Below are 14299 nucleotides of genomic sequence, written 5' to 3'. Positions count from 1 at the left end.
TGGCGTAAACCCGGCGCCGGGCTAAAAGAAACGGCGAGCTACCGGCTCCCGGGGCTGGTGGCCGCCGCGCCGCGCCTCGCCCGCGGACGGCTCGCCGGTGCCGGCGGCAGCGCCCGGCCCGGCCCAGCCCATCCCCTCCCGTCCCGCCGCGCCATGTCGCTGAGCCCCAAGCACACGACGCCCTTCTCGGTCACCGACATCCTCAGCCCGATGGAGGAGAGTTACAAGAAGTTCGGCGGCATGGACGGGGCGGGCGGGCTGGGCGCGCCCCTTGGGCCCTACCGCCAGCCGCCGGTGCCCGCCGCTGCTGCCGCCGTGCCGCAGCACGTCGTGGCGGGCCCCACTGGGGCGGCTGCCTACCACATGCCCCACGGCGTCTCCCAGTTCCCGCACGGCGCCGTCGGGGGCTACTGCAACGGCGGGCTGGGCAACATGGGTGAGCTGCCCGCCTACCCTGAGGGGATGCGGAGCGGCACAGCGGCGGGCAGCGGCTGGTATGGGGCCGGCGGTGACCCTCGCTACTCCAGCAGTAAGTGCGGGTGTGGGGTTGGACGGGCGGGCCGGGGCGGGGGGCAGGGGCGCGCTGCCCCTGATGGGGCGGCCGCCGGCGCTGAGCCGCCTGTCCCGCTCAGTCTCCAGGTTCATGGGTCCATCGGCAGGGATGAACGTGGCCGGGATGGGCGGCCTGAGTGGCATCGCCGAGGGCGCCAAGGCCATCGTGCCGCTCCACGCGGCCCCGCGGAGGAAGAGGAGGGTGCTCTTCTCCCAGGCGCAGGTCTACGAGCTGGAGCGGCGCTTCAAGCAGCAGAAGTACCTGTCGGCGCCGGAGCGGGAGCACCTGGCCAGCCTGATCCACCTCACCCCCACCCAGGTGAAGATCTGGTTCCAGAACCATCGCTACAAGATGAAGCGCCAGGCCAAGGACAAGGCGGCCGCCCAGCAGCTGCACCCCGACGGTGGCAGCAGCGGCCTCTGCCAGCAGCACTCACCGCGCCGCGTCGCCGTGCCCGTGCTGGTGAAGGACGGCAAGCCCTGCCCGCCGCCGGGCAGCGGCACCCCGGCCCCTGGGCAGCCCGCTCCCCCGCCCCCCGCCGCCTCCACCGGGGCCCTGCCTGCCGCAGCCCCCGGCGCCCACCCACACCCCGGCTCGCTGGGGCAGGCGGCCGACCTGGAGGAGCTCTCGCCCAGCCCGCCGGCGCTGCACGGCCAGGTGCCCCCTCTGGCCCCCATGGACTCGGCCGGCGTCGACTACAACAGCGGCATGGTCAGCCCCAACCTGCTCTACGGCAGGACGTGGTAATCCGTGTGTGTGTCGTCTCCCCGTCCCGGGCCCCCCGCCCCCGCCCCGCCCTGGCGTCGCCCCCGCGCTCCGGGACCGGACCCTCCCGGCCCCGACGGCCGCCCGGGCCCGGCCGGGCACCTGCGGGGAGCCCCGATGGCCGTCCGTGGGCCTCCGCCTGGTCCGCGCCCCACCGCCCCCCGCCCCCGGCCTCCCTTCGCGTGTGTTTTTTAGACTCTCTGGGGATTCGGAGACGGGCCCGAAGGCAGAGCCGCCGCGGGGCTGCGGGCGTGTGTCCGCGTCGCCACCTGCCTGTGGGGGGGGCGCGTCCGTGGCTCCGCGTCCCGCCGCCTTCGCGCCCGGGTGCGCTGGGGCCCGCCCGGGAGAGCCGCCCCGACGGGACGCCCGGCCGGCGGCGGGCAGCCGGGGGAAGCCGGGGACAGCCGGGGCTGCGCTGCCGGCCCGGCCCTGCTCTCCTGCGGCCGAGCACCGGCGGCCAGACCCGAGCGCACCGGGAGCCCGCGCCGGTACCGGCGAACATACTTTACAGACCCACTGAACGCGAACAATAAATCTTCTGAAGTGCAACTTATCTCGGCGGAATTAATTTTATAAGGGTGGCCATGAAGTGCAATTTCATTATTATTTGATTGAAGGTAAATTGAGCTGTAACGCAAGGTGGAGGAGGCGGCGGGGCGGCCGCTGCCTTTTGGTGGACGGGGAGCGGCCGGAGCAAGCGGGCGGAGCGGCCCGCGGGCGGCGGCGGCGCAGGGCGCTGGGGCAGGAACGCGACCCAGCCCGGGCGCGGATTTGTGGGGGGGGAACGTTTTTATCGTTGTTAAGAAATTCCGCTTAGTGAACGGGTGTGCGCGTGTGGACACGGTGCGCTTCCCCGCGGGGACGGTGCCGCAGACGCCGGCACATCGCCAAACGTCTGAGGAGCTGCGGGACGACGGAGAATCGCCCCGGGATCGGCCCGGGATCGCCGCGGCAGCCCCGGCGCCGGGCAGCGGGTCGGGCTGGGGCCCAGCCGGCTCAGGAGGAGCGGCGCCGAGCGGCAGGCAGGGCCGGGGGCTGCCCCTCGCCCGCGCCCCGGGCACACCGCGCCCCGGGGACGCTCCTCGGAACTGTCCGGCATTTTATTCTTTTACATTTTTTTTTCTTTTAATTACAATAAAAGGAAAAGTTGTTCTCAAGAGTTGGCTGCTTCGTTCCCGGTGTACGTGCGGATGCAGTGTGGCTGCCCTGGCCAGCCCGAACCCCCGGCTCCCGGGGTGCCGCCCCGCGCCCCGCGCTGCCCCCTGGCCCCGCCGCCCTCGGGGCCGCCCCCGGCCGCGCCGCGCAGGGACGGGTCTGAGACGGAAAACGGCGGTTTCGGCCTCTGCGAGCCCGGGGACCGGCTGCCGGCCCGTTCCCGAGCCCCCCGGGGCAGGGGGATCCCGGCCGCTCCCCCGCGGCCGCCGCCGCACGGGCCCGCTCCCCCGGGGGCCGGGGCGACGCGTAGGGACCCCCGCCGCTCCCCCCCGCCCCGGGGCCGGGTCGGCACGGAGCGCTTCCCGCGGGGACGGCCCTTGGCAAGGGGATGGGGTTCGAGCCCGGTGGGGCGAGCGAGCCCCCCGTCCACCCCGCTAAAGCAAAGGGGACGGCTCCCGGCTCAGCTCCGGCTTGGAACACAAATACAGAGGCAGAGCAGCCCGGGGACGCCACGGGGACCCCGTCCCCAGGGGCCACCCCGAGCCCGGCAGTGCAGAGGCAGCTGGAGCAAGCGGCGGAGCAGGGGATGCTCCACGGCCAGGCCCCGCATCCCACCTCTGCGTGATGGAGCCGAGGAACCGAAGCCCCCGGCCAAGCACGTTGCTCTGAGGACCGCGCCGAGGGTCCGGGCAGGCACCGCATCTCCTGGGGCCGAGGACTGGCTCCGCTGGGAATGCCAGCCAGCTTCGGGGCTGTTGGCCGAGGGGGTGAAGAGCCCGGCAAGGGGGGAAACCTGCAGGGACAAGCCCTTCCCAAAGCGGCCCCCCAGAACCTTCACCCAGCCCCGTTTCACGTCTCCCAACCCCAAACACAGGGACAAAAGCCCACCGGCACCCGGGGCTCATCCTCGGGAGCAGGGGACACCTTTGGCAGCGTAAGGACAAGACCCCAGCTCCTTCTTCCAGCCTCATGCTCCAGCACCGCATTTGCATGAAAATTCACGTTTCGCCACCGGTTTTGTTCTGCTGGAGAAGCAAAATTACTTTTTTTTTTTTTTTTGAGACCCAAATATCTTCCCGGCCGAGGAAGAAGGCCATTGGTGAGGGCCGATGGCTTTCCCAGCTCCGGGCAGGATGGCGACTCTTTGCATTACAATGGAGGATTCTGCTCCACCCTCAGTCACTTGAAAATAATGTTACATTGGTCTCATCTTTTTCCTCGTTACTGGTGATTAATATCTGGGCCCTCAAAGGAAGGGGCTGAAAAACTACTCACAGTAGGACCGTGCCTTGCAACCTTGTGCAACGGCACCGGCAAAGCTTGGCAAGTGCACAGATTTATATGATATGCATGTTTAACGGAAAAGTCCAAGTGCAGCACAAGGGGAAGATGTTACCTTAGCATTAACGCTGGTCATTCACCTGGAGGCTCTCATAATTTTTTGGGATTAACCAAAGGTTCTGAATGCTGTTATTGAGGCTGTGCAGAATTTTTTTTCAAGAAATCAAATGTGTGCAAGACAGGTATAGATAAAAGACAGAAACATATTCTGGAGGGGGCTGGAAATAAACCACTGCATACTGCTCAGAATTTCAAAAGCCACTTTATAAAGCAAATAAAAATATTTACTGATTTGGTACACTCACACAGAAAATTTCTAGAAAGAGTGCTAAAAATGAATGGAAACTCTGCATCTATTTTAAATTATATATCAAAACGGACAAATACACCTTCCGTGCTTGTTTATGTTACAATAACAAATTCAAAAACAGGCACAAGTCATAAAAGTTGAAATGTTTTACTCCAAAGTCCGTGTCGTGTCCCCCCCCCCCCCCCAAATCTCTGCTCTTTGTGAGAAATTCAAGGAAGCAGCTGACGAGGAATACCGACAGACATGTCTTTAAACACCGTGCTCCGCAGGCTGCCCGCTGTGTCTTTCCCCAGAGTTAATAAAATCCAATTTCTATGCATTCTTTAAAACTCCGGGTCTGTTTTCAGGCTCTTATGTGTGAAGTAAAGGATGTTTGGAGCTCAGATTGACAGGCACAGCTAAGCACAGCTTATATATGTAATAAAGACAAAACAGCACTCCTACTTCATCAAATGTCTCACAGGCAAATTAGCAAGTCTAGCTTACTTGTATTTTGCAATACTCTATTTCCAAGTGACATAGCTCCCCACCTCCTCCCCCCAAAAAAACAAAAAAAAAGCAATAATCAGTTCATTAAGAAATGTGCACAGTAAAACAAGTATTATATTTTAAAAACTACAGGGATGATTCTTAAGGATTCCATCCATGCCCCCCCCCCCCCCCCCAATAATAAAAGAACAAAAGCAAAAAACCCTGGACATTTTCTATACTTAAAAAAAAAAAAAAAAAAAAGACAAGAGCTAATTCCAGCTGTATCTTCCTGAGGGAGGTGGTAGCGGGTAGGGCCTCCCGGGGCCATATGCCTACAAACAAACAAAAGCAAGCATTTATTTTTTGGATTAACATCACAGTAAACAAGCTTGCTGAGCTACAGGCGCCATACAAAAATGAAACAATACATCCTTTGCAGAGCAAGGTACCACCGGCAGAGCTGAACGTCTCGTCATGGTGTTTACAGATGCCCTCCTGAAAACACAAGCTGTAACTTCCACCCAGGGAGAGTGGATGCACAGCACCGGCCTCAGCGTCCAGCTGTACCACAGGAGCCACAATGCTTCTAAATCAGATATAAATTTGCCAAAAGGCAGCACTGAGGACAAGTTATGTCCAAGCTGTAACACCTCTGCGTGTTCTTTGCGTGCAGCAATGCTGGAAGCTAAGAGGTACAAAATGGTAAAGCCACACACACACATACATATACACATACACACATGCACCTGAAGGACAGACTGGAAATGTGAATTTTTAATTCCTACAGAAATATGGGCTTTGCAGTATGTATGCTTAAGCTTTACACAGTAATGATGTAAACATTATTTTTGTGAACTAACTAAAGTATGAATTAGAGAAGCAAAATGCCTGTGTGCTGTTAGCAGATTTAGTCAGGTTTATTTTTTTAGAGGAAAAAAATTAAATTCCCTCAATTACCAGCTTTCTGGTTTAGTTGTAAGCAATCTTATGCTGAAGCAAGGCAGACATTTTTACAAATAAGTATGTTAAGGAAAAAAAAAATATAAATTGTATTTATTACAGAAGCAGCATTTTTCAGCACTCATTCGATTTTAAATAATAGGTGGAAGATGCCTAAATCCCACCTTGGAAATCACTCCAAATTAGATGTGTTTTTGTATTTAGATTTAGACTAAGCATTCTGTATACCAACTACCTGGTGAAAAATCCATTGGAAAATTATTTCATATCGTCCCCTTAAAGCATTTAGAATTATTTCAAAACCTGATATATTGCAGAGATCAGAAAGTTAATTAAATGTGATGCACTAATGACAGCTACAGGGCTTTGTTTGTTTCTTTCTTGGGAGGTTTTTTTGGTGGGTTCGGGAAGAGAGGCTTCCTTTCATTTCTTTAAAAGAGAAATCTGTCTTTACCCTGTCCTACGGGGACTCAGAGAGAGCCACGGAAACCGAGGCGACAGCGAGCGAACCTGTGACAAGGGAGGTTTGCCTCAGCCTGCTTCTGTCCGGCAATCCAGAACAACTTCCTAAACATAAACTGATTAGCTGGTTTTAAGGGGCTCCAAAACAGACCTGCAGAATACACTGTTTCCACAATCAGGAAGGTTTTATGTTTGTTTTCCGGTGTAGTTGTAATCAATTAAAAAAGGAAACAAGTTGACTATATCCTTTGAAAAAATCCTTCCCCTTACATAACAAACAGCACCCATCCTGTACAGGAGTGTAATTTAGAGGTCTCGTAAGAGCTGCACAAGACATTTATCTGGACATTCAGTTGTGTATTACTGCAAACTAAAATAAAAACATTAAACCCCTGCACAACACCAACAAGTTTATTCTTTAGTTTTCTGCAACTGCTGGAAGACACCAACACACACCCGCTACCACAGAGCAGGCCATATCCATGGCAGTCGCATTAATTTTGTAAGCACTTTGTAGCAGCGCATTTATTAACCTCTTCAGACCATGTTCTGTACGCTGTAAAAAAAGAATTCAGAGGTGAAAGGGACCAAAGATAATTATTTATGCTGCTGTGTGTCACCACTTCCACTTGAATCCCTTTTCAAGGCTTTAAAGCTTTGAAATTTACAGGCAGCAACGCTAGATTCAATTATTGGTTTTGCACCCTAAACCCTTTAAGGTAGCTTCTAATTTTACTCCAGTGTTGTCAGCCCTGAGGAACTAATGACATCTGAAAGTAAATTTTAAAATAACCAAAATAAAATCTAAAAAAAAAAAAAAAAAAGACAAAAAGAGGCAACAAAAATTTAAAAGGAGATAAAAGCAGCTGGAAAGCAACACTACCCAAACGGGATTTTTTTAAGGAAGCAAACTTGACCTGAAAGATTTGCCCTTAATAACTGCTGCGTACATGAATACAAATAAAACCCTTGTCACCGCCCAGTTTTAACTTCCTTTCATGACCCAGCAGACACCTCCTGTGCTAGTGACAGGTGAATTACGTTTTGGGCAAGACTGGAGCATTACCAAATATGCATCCTGTTTAATCATTCAGCTGGCAAACAGCTGGAGCGCTGCGAGGGCAGAGGTTTTCTGTCCCTGCCAGGCTGCAGATGTCTGTGATGCTCAGCCACCAGACAGCTTTCCAAATGTGCGCTAACAGGGGCTGCCCTCCCCGAGCCCCCAGCACAAATGTTTCTGAAGACACTTCCCATTCACCTTTGCCGTCCCAGCTGTAGCTGTTACACATGGAGATTTAAGGTCAGGAATGAACTAGTTGAAGCTCCAATTCGTTTTGCAAATATACCCACCTATGCTACTCAGGATGAAGTGTAGCGTGAAGTATGGCGTAGCAGACAGACTTTTTTCAAGCATCTATTTTCCAGCCCTAATTAAATACCACCCAGACTCCACCAGCATCAAAATCCTCTACCAATCTTTCTACAGTACTACAGCAGCCCCTGTTACGGATTAGCGCAACTATGCATTTACTCCTTTGTCTCCGGGGTTTTGGGTAAACCCATGTAACATAAAATGAAAGATTTCTGAGAACCAATCCTACTGATAAACCTCATCCAAATTTGAAATATACTTAAACTCCCACACCGGGGACTAGTTGGGCAGCACAGCCACGATTCATACCCCACCATTAAGCCTAATGTGATCATAACCCATGCTGTCTAGTTTTGCTTATAGCCAAAACCAGTCCTGGAAGCATTTGTACTAGTAATGCTGTCCCACTATACTTGGAGCAAGAGTGCACAGTGGTATACATGCCCCTCTTTTTCCCTTGTTCCTCGCTGCAACACCAGTATGGCAACTGAATGAGCCGAAGAATTCCTACTCCAGTCCTAAAAGCCTCCCCTGCACTAAAAATGCTTCAGGGTAGGAGTCAGGGGGGAGAAGGGAATCTCACCGCTGCTAACAAGGGTTCAGCTGAACAAGAGTTTAAGAGTTGGGAGCGTTGGGGCAGGCTGCTTGCTGGCTATAGATCTTTTCAGCAGCACCATGTAATCCTGCCGCTGGCAGACAATGCTGAGAGCGGTATTAGCAGCTCACAGGCTGCTTCTGCTGGGCTTTGGTCCTGACAAGCTGCACCAGACAGAGAAACACACGGCACTCTGCAAAAACCTTCCCCGGCAAAGGCCAAAGGCTCTTCCCTTACAAACTCAGCTTGACAGTACATGTTTTTATTGTATTAGCTGCCTCAAAACCCCTACACCGTAATGTCATGGTGCAAAAGTGGTTGTGATAGATAGCGCTACCAGAGTCTCCCAACCAGAACAGAAAAGCAAAACATAAGGCAGACAAAGAACCAGAGAAGTGGTAAAAATGCTCTAAGAAGAATTCCTCATACGCTGTATGACATGACAATTTAAATGGATTGTACTTGCAGTCCCTACTGTATAAAAAAGGATACTGGGCTATTACCCAATATGCACGCTGCAGGACTGAATTTATACCTATGTGAAAATGACTACATGCTGCCAGTAGCGTGGAAAACCAGTCCCGGAAATAAACCACCAAATTTGACTGTGTTGGTCCTGTACTGTGTGACACAAATGTTTGCATACTGGGGAGATGGGCAGACTGGGAAGAAGAAAAGAAAAAGTAAGAGCATACACTAAGAAGTAACTCGTCTGAGGCACGTTGATGAGAGGTAGCTGAATCAGGTCCCAGCAGAAGGCAAATTTCAAACAGTCCATGCCTTAGTTTCCATATAAAGGATTGGGAAATAGTGCTGTTACCAAGCAGCCACGTGCTTTTCCTCCTCTTCCCCATTACTGGTCAGTAGCCTTCCCACAGCTGAGGAATAGTTCTGACTTACCAGAATAGCAACAGAACTTAAAAGTTTTAAATAAATTTCAGGTATTTATATTAAACTAGTACAGAGCATTGTCGCAGCAATAGTCAGATTTCTAGTACAAGAATTTATGCAGATTCTATTTTTACTGGGCACACACATACACAAAAACCACACATGCAAAATCACCTGCTGCTTTCAAGAAGCATTTTCCTTATGTGGCATTTTCATAAACTGATGACAAAGTCAGCTATAATTTTTTATGAGGTTCTCCTATCACACTCACTTTTCATTTAACTGCAACAAAGCTATTTTCAGGTGTTCTTTCACAGACATATTTTATTTCTCTGGCTACCAGAATCTAACACTTGTGCCCAAGTGGCTTTTCAGTTAAGAGTAAGCCAATAAACGTTCGAAGGCAAAAATTAATGAAGTCGTAAGAATCTACATTTTAAACATACTGGAGAGAAACCTTTCTATCCCCAAGATTCGTAGCTCATAGATTTCCTTACAGAAGGGGAGGACTCTGGCTGAAATACTTGCCTTCAGATTATGTTTTCTCAGGCTGCAAGAAGCGTGTGACTTGGCAGCATGTTCGATCTACTGTTAATGAAGAACAGTCAGGGCACTGGCCAGGGGTACATATAGAGGGGCTGGACAAGGCTGGCAAGCTTACCTACCTGTCTGTGCTTTCACTGACGACACAGCTCCTGGGCTAAAACCAGCTTGGGAATGCCTACCTATGCCGCATTCACTCTCCACAGCCACACATAAAGGAAGCTTTACTCAGGAGGAGAACAGGACATGCAAAACGGGGCAATGTGTTTATACCTGTCTTCCCCTGTCCATCCGATCTTCAGGTCTCTGTGGGTAACTCATTGGTCCGCCCAGCCCCTGGTACTGACTTGGCTGGTACTGATTTTGGGATTGTAGCATACGGTTCCACGCAAGCAGAGGAGCAGCCCCAGCAGTTCTGTGTAAAGAAGAAACACAGTGCAGCGTGAACTTCGCTCCTACAGAGAGTTTCACACCACAAAATCCAAGTTTCTACAGTCTCGTGTGCTAAATGATTTGATTTGTCTCAGAGCTAAACACCGCCACATCCAGCTATGCCTGCAGTGGTACTGCAGGTTGCCAAGTCATTAGAGGTGAATCGGGGAAGGGGGAATATCTTCCAAGATTCCCCTACCAAAAGGCCACATTTGCTTACTGCTTCCTTATCACAGCCACAGAACCAGGTACTACCACAAGCAGCAAATTCAATTTTACAGGTCAGAGATTTTTCACATTCCTTGGAAGGATTCTTTTATTTTAGGGGCAAATTTGCCAATTCATCTGCCTGATCTTGAACATAGATTAGCTAACTTGGTGATATCTGGGGTTTAAACGTAACACACCATCCAAAGAGTAAACATGTGCGATACAGGAGAATGAGGCTTTCTTTTCTAAATGTCCAGACTCTTTCTGGGAGTCCATTCTTTCTAGTTAATTGCAGGTTGCAAATGAATTCTTACTGCGAGTATTCTGAATCTAGGGTAGGGGCCTTGGCTGCTTTTTCCCATCCATTATTCTGCTCAATATGTCAGAAGGTCTGATCGGGAAGAAACCTTTTCAAGTTCTATTGATGCCGTTTTCAATTGACCACGGTGACCTAGCAACATAAGCACTAATTGGCATGGACTGACTGACATTTGGTGTACAGTTTATATGGGAACGCAAATTCAACATCCATTATAACCTAGTTTGCCATCCTAGATTACTAACGGCAAGAAATGTTTTAATTGCCTTCAAGTACCTATTTTAACATTGCAATTATAAAGCAACAGGTATGATACATCAAATCATTGTTTGATTAGAAATATTTAGAAAAATGATATAGCCATGATACAGTCTTTAAAGCTGAGCACAGGTAAGGGTACAGTTCCTTACAGAATTCATAGCAGTTATGTTTTGCAGTACGATCCACTGTTGCAAAGGAAAACCACTGGATAGTTGAGACAGTTAATCTTTTCTGATCCCTGTTTAAGAAAGTCAGTTGAACAGTGTGCGGCCAGCCTGCTGGGAATCACAGAGAGCACGAGCACTGCATTTCATATTTACCTGCTGCACCACTGAACTGAAAGTTACTCAGTATACATCTTCCAAGAGCCTCTGCCTAGATTTGCCAGATTAAATTGGCGGGACCTCCACCTTGGAGGAGCAACCCTACCCAGGGGCTGATACAGTCTTTCAAACGCACATGCACTTCAGCGAGGAGGGTATGACACTCGTGACTGAGGGAAGATTCACAGCCAGCTGTACAGTGTTGGGCAAACTGAGTTTTGAACATCTGAAGAAGAGATGCCAGGAGAGGAAGGGCTTTTAAACACACGTTTCAGCAGCTGGGACAGAGGCAAAGTTGGAATCAAGACAGGTAAACGTAAGATTAAAATGAATGAAAATAGGCATTCTGGATGTGAAGGCTTTCTGGTTTTGGATGCAAATTGCTTTTAGTTTCACACTAAAGCCTGCAAGACAGCTGCTCTACCTAGTCAGATTCAGACCTCCCTGAATTTTAGAAAGGCAAAATAAATTCCTGCCATCTCCAGAAAAGAAATAACTTGGTTCCCATTTATAAAAGTATGAGTCTTACTTGATAAATAGGCAATTGGTAAATACAATGTGCAATACATGTAGTAAAAATGAAAATGCACAAAAGTTAAGAGGTACCAAACTGTGTGGTTTTATTTTTAGCTTTAGAGGTATGTCTAGAAATGAACAATTTTATCCGAATCATTCATTAGGGGGAGCAATACTATTATTGCTATTATTATAAAAAATTAACTATTTAAAGTTAATAGCACACTACACTTGCAGGGACCAAAAACTCAAAATCAGTATTCTAAGTATGATCCTCCTTTTGGTTAAGTATATTGACTACTAACTACCCCCTCTCCACTATTCCCAGAAACCAGCAGACTCTCCAGGAAGAATACACTGCTCAGCCTTAAGGAAAGCTACAGGGAATTACCCAGAGAGGTCTAGGGCTTTCATCAACAGTCACTCTGTCTCTACAACTTTGCCAACATGCTTGTGACCAATACCCTCAGTGACTGATGATCACAGGCCAACACTTGCTACATGCCTGGAACGGGAAAGTTTGATGTAAATTCTGCATTCATATGTATTTTGCACAGAGTGTAAACTTTACTTGGTAAAGTGCTGCTTACTGAAAAGCTGGGATAGTTTAACAAGTAAACAAATAACACTGCTTTGTTGGGGCATTTTTGCTTCGAGGCCATCTGAAAGAGTGAAGTTGGTGATTTTCAAGTCAGAACAACTACATACTCTAGAGGATAAACCCAGTAGGAAAAGAAAAAAAAACAAAACACCAAACCCCTAAACAAACCTGCAATGTATCTTCCAGTCTTAAAGCCAGAAAAGCAGCTTACATCTCTTTGCTGTTCTTAATTCACAGAACTATGTACTGTTTTTAAAAACCAAAATTTTAGATTATCATCTGGTAAACAGAAATCAGAAATCATAGTCCTCACAGCACTTGACTTCATGTTTATCTAGCCAATGTATTAATTGGTGATTCAAATTACCTGAAGGTGGAGATTTGTACGCAGCAAAGCTGTGACTCACGGGTAATGAAGGAAGAACTGCACCACTTGGAATATTGCACGAGTTCACCCTGGCAGAGTTACTCAGGTGCACACTACCCAGAGTTATGTCAACTTATGACTAAAACTAACATGCCAGGAAAATTTATGCAGTAAAAAGTTTCCGTTTCCCAGCCTGAAGCATCTTTGGAAATCTCTTTTATGAGCAGGTTAAGCAAAAGGATCTGCTTAACGAGATTACAAATTTCCATCAGCCAGAAAAACATGTAGCATGTATCTACATCTGTCTCCCCTGAAACATATCAGATCACCAGCACTGAAGGCAAGAGCATGAAATAATCTGCGATCTCCAGTAACGCAGCCCAGTCAGACCAGGGCCTGAACAGGACATGCTGAAAGGGGTCCTGTTCAATGGCAACTCACCCATTTTATTTTACTTGCTGCACACTGAATTGCATCGCTACATTTAAAAGTAAGAAATCTTACGCAGGAAACAAGATCATCTGGATTACGAAGAAGCAGCTTTACAATGTCAGGTTTTCTTCCACCCAGGCCTGTGAGGCAAGTGCTAGTGTAGCCCCCACTACAATACTCAATCCCTGCACTAGCACAAAGGGTCGAAGCTTTCCTAGCAGAGACAGGGCTCCTTGCTTTCTCCCTTTCTTGGTGTCGCAAATCAAGGATATTGTAGCCTCCTGCCAACCCACTTCATCTGAAAAGGCTGGAGCAATGGCTGACCTGTCCCTCAATTACTTTCTTCCCAGGAGCGGGGGTGGCAGAGAACAGAAATTCCTCACTGCTCTCCCCTGTGGCACCTTGTGGCTCCTGGAGCACCTGGAGCTGCAGCAGCAAGTGGGGACAGCCGCAGCAGCAGTATGGGGAACAGGCAGCTCCCAGGGAACTGACTGGGAAAATGAAGACCTCTCGGGCAGGTTCCTTTCAACAGGTTCAGTCGTTTTTTCCTGCACTAAACCTACCTATCTTTGTATTTCTGTTTAAACTTCTGCTTAAGTTTCCATGTTTATCTCTGTATGACAACTAACTCCACACCAGCCCTAAGCATGTTTGATTTGTTTCTCAAACCAAACAACTCCCAAGAACATGGCAAAATTACTTATCCTCAACACTGAAGCTGGTGGTTTAGTGATTTTCACAAACCAGAGGTATAACAACGCACCACCAGGGAGGAAAAGCATTGTAAATACACTGTTGTCACTTGAAAGCTACAACAGCATTCTTCGAGCTTCTCTAAAGCTTATTTTCTAGATGATGATGATACATCTTCAATTTCAAGTCACCTCAGGGGACCCCAGTTTCCTCAGGTTTGGGCAGTGAATGGTGAGGTCGATACTGCAGCACTAGGGGCACACTGGACAGGTTAGCAGATCCAATCACAAACACTGTCTATCTGAAAAAAAAGCTCTGAAGTACTTGGGCAGCGTGCTGTCACTTCTAAAAATATTAGCACAAACCAAACACAGTAACCTTATGATGGGATTCTGATTAGAGAGACAGTCAATTATTACAATGGTAACAAAAACGTGTATTTCAAGTGAGAAACAACCAGAACTCCTGGCAGACGGATTATTTATATGTGAATTGAGAAACCCTTCCACTCTGCAAAAACTAACAGGCTGGTAAAATGACAGAAGTATAGTGTTGTAAAAGTAGCAACAAGTTACAGACCTGCAGCAGTATTTCATCAAATGGTACTAAATAACTTTGATTTAATTAAGGTGTGGGAATAGGAACTCCCATGGACAAAGTAAAACTGAAGTTTTTAATGCAAGATTCATTTATAATGCAATATTCCACATTGACTGGCACAGGACAA

The 14299-nt window shown here is 49.3% G+C and overlaps 2 protein-coding genes across 5 annotated transcripts in view; one reads left to right on the top strand and one right to left on the bottom strand.

The window, feature by feature from the left end:
• The first annotated feature begins 150 nt into the window (after positions 1-150).
• Positions 151-1315, top strand: NKX2-4 (NK2 homeobox 4). Its single transcript, XM_037405899.1, has 2 exons — positions 151-529; positions 633-1315. The coding sequence occupies exons 1-2, from the start codon at positions 154-156 to the stop codon at positions 1298-1300; spliced, it is 1044 nt and encodes a 347-aa protein (XP_037261796.1). The 5' UTR covers positions 151-153; the 3' UTR covers positions 1301-1315.
• A 2742-nt stretch (positions 1316-4057) lies between these two features.
• XRN2 (5'-3' exoribonuclease 2) overlaps positions 4058-14299 on the bottom strand; it is a 52551-nt gene continuing 42309 nt past the window's right edge. For all 4 annotated transcript variants that reach the window (XM_037405481.1, XM_037405483.1, XM_037405482.1 and 1 more), the window contains 2 exons: positions 9692-9833; positions 4058-4927 (listed from right to left, as the gene is read on the bottom strand). In XM_037405481.1, the coding sequence (XP_037261378.1) occupies positions 4865-4927; positions 9692-9833 (205 nt within the window). In that variant the 3' untranslated portion in view covers positions 4058-4864. The remainder of the gene's footprint in view (positions 4928-9691; positions 9834-14299) is intronic.

The sequence above is a fragment of the Falco rusticolus genome, chromosome 12 (genome assembly GCF_015220075.1).
Source record: "Falco rusticolus isolate bFalRus1 chromosome 12, bFalRus1.pri, whole genome shotgun sequence".
Lineage (NCBI taxonomy): Eukaryota > Metazoa > Chordata > Aves > Falconiformes > Falconidae > Falco > Falco rusticolus.
Note: the sequence above shows the minus strand (reverse complement) of the source record. Positions and strands in the feature narration are given on the sequence as shown.

Excerpts from the sequence above, each read along its gene's own strand:
- NKX2-4 (XM_037405899.1), top strand. The coding sequence starts at position 154 with ATGTCGCTGAGCCCCAAGCACACGACGCCCTTCTCGGTCACCGACATC. Across the intron at positions 530-632 it reads TGACCCTCGCTACTCCAGCA|TCTCCAGGTTCATGGGTCCA; the intron begins GTAAGTGCGGGT and ends TGTCCCGCTCAG.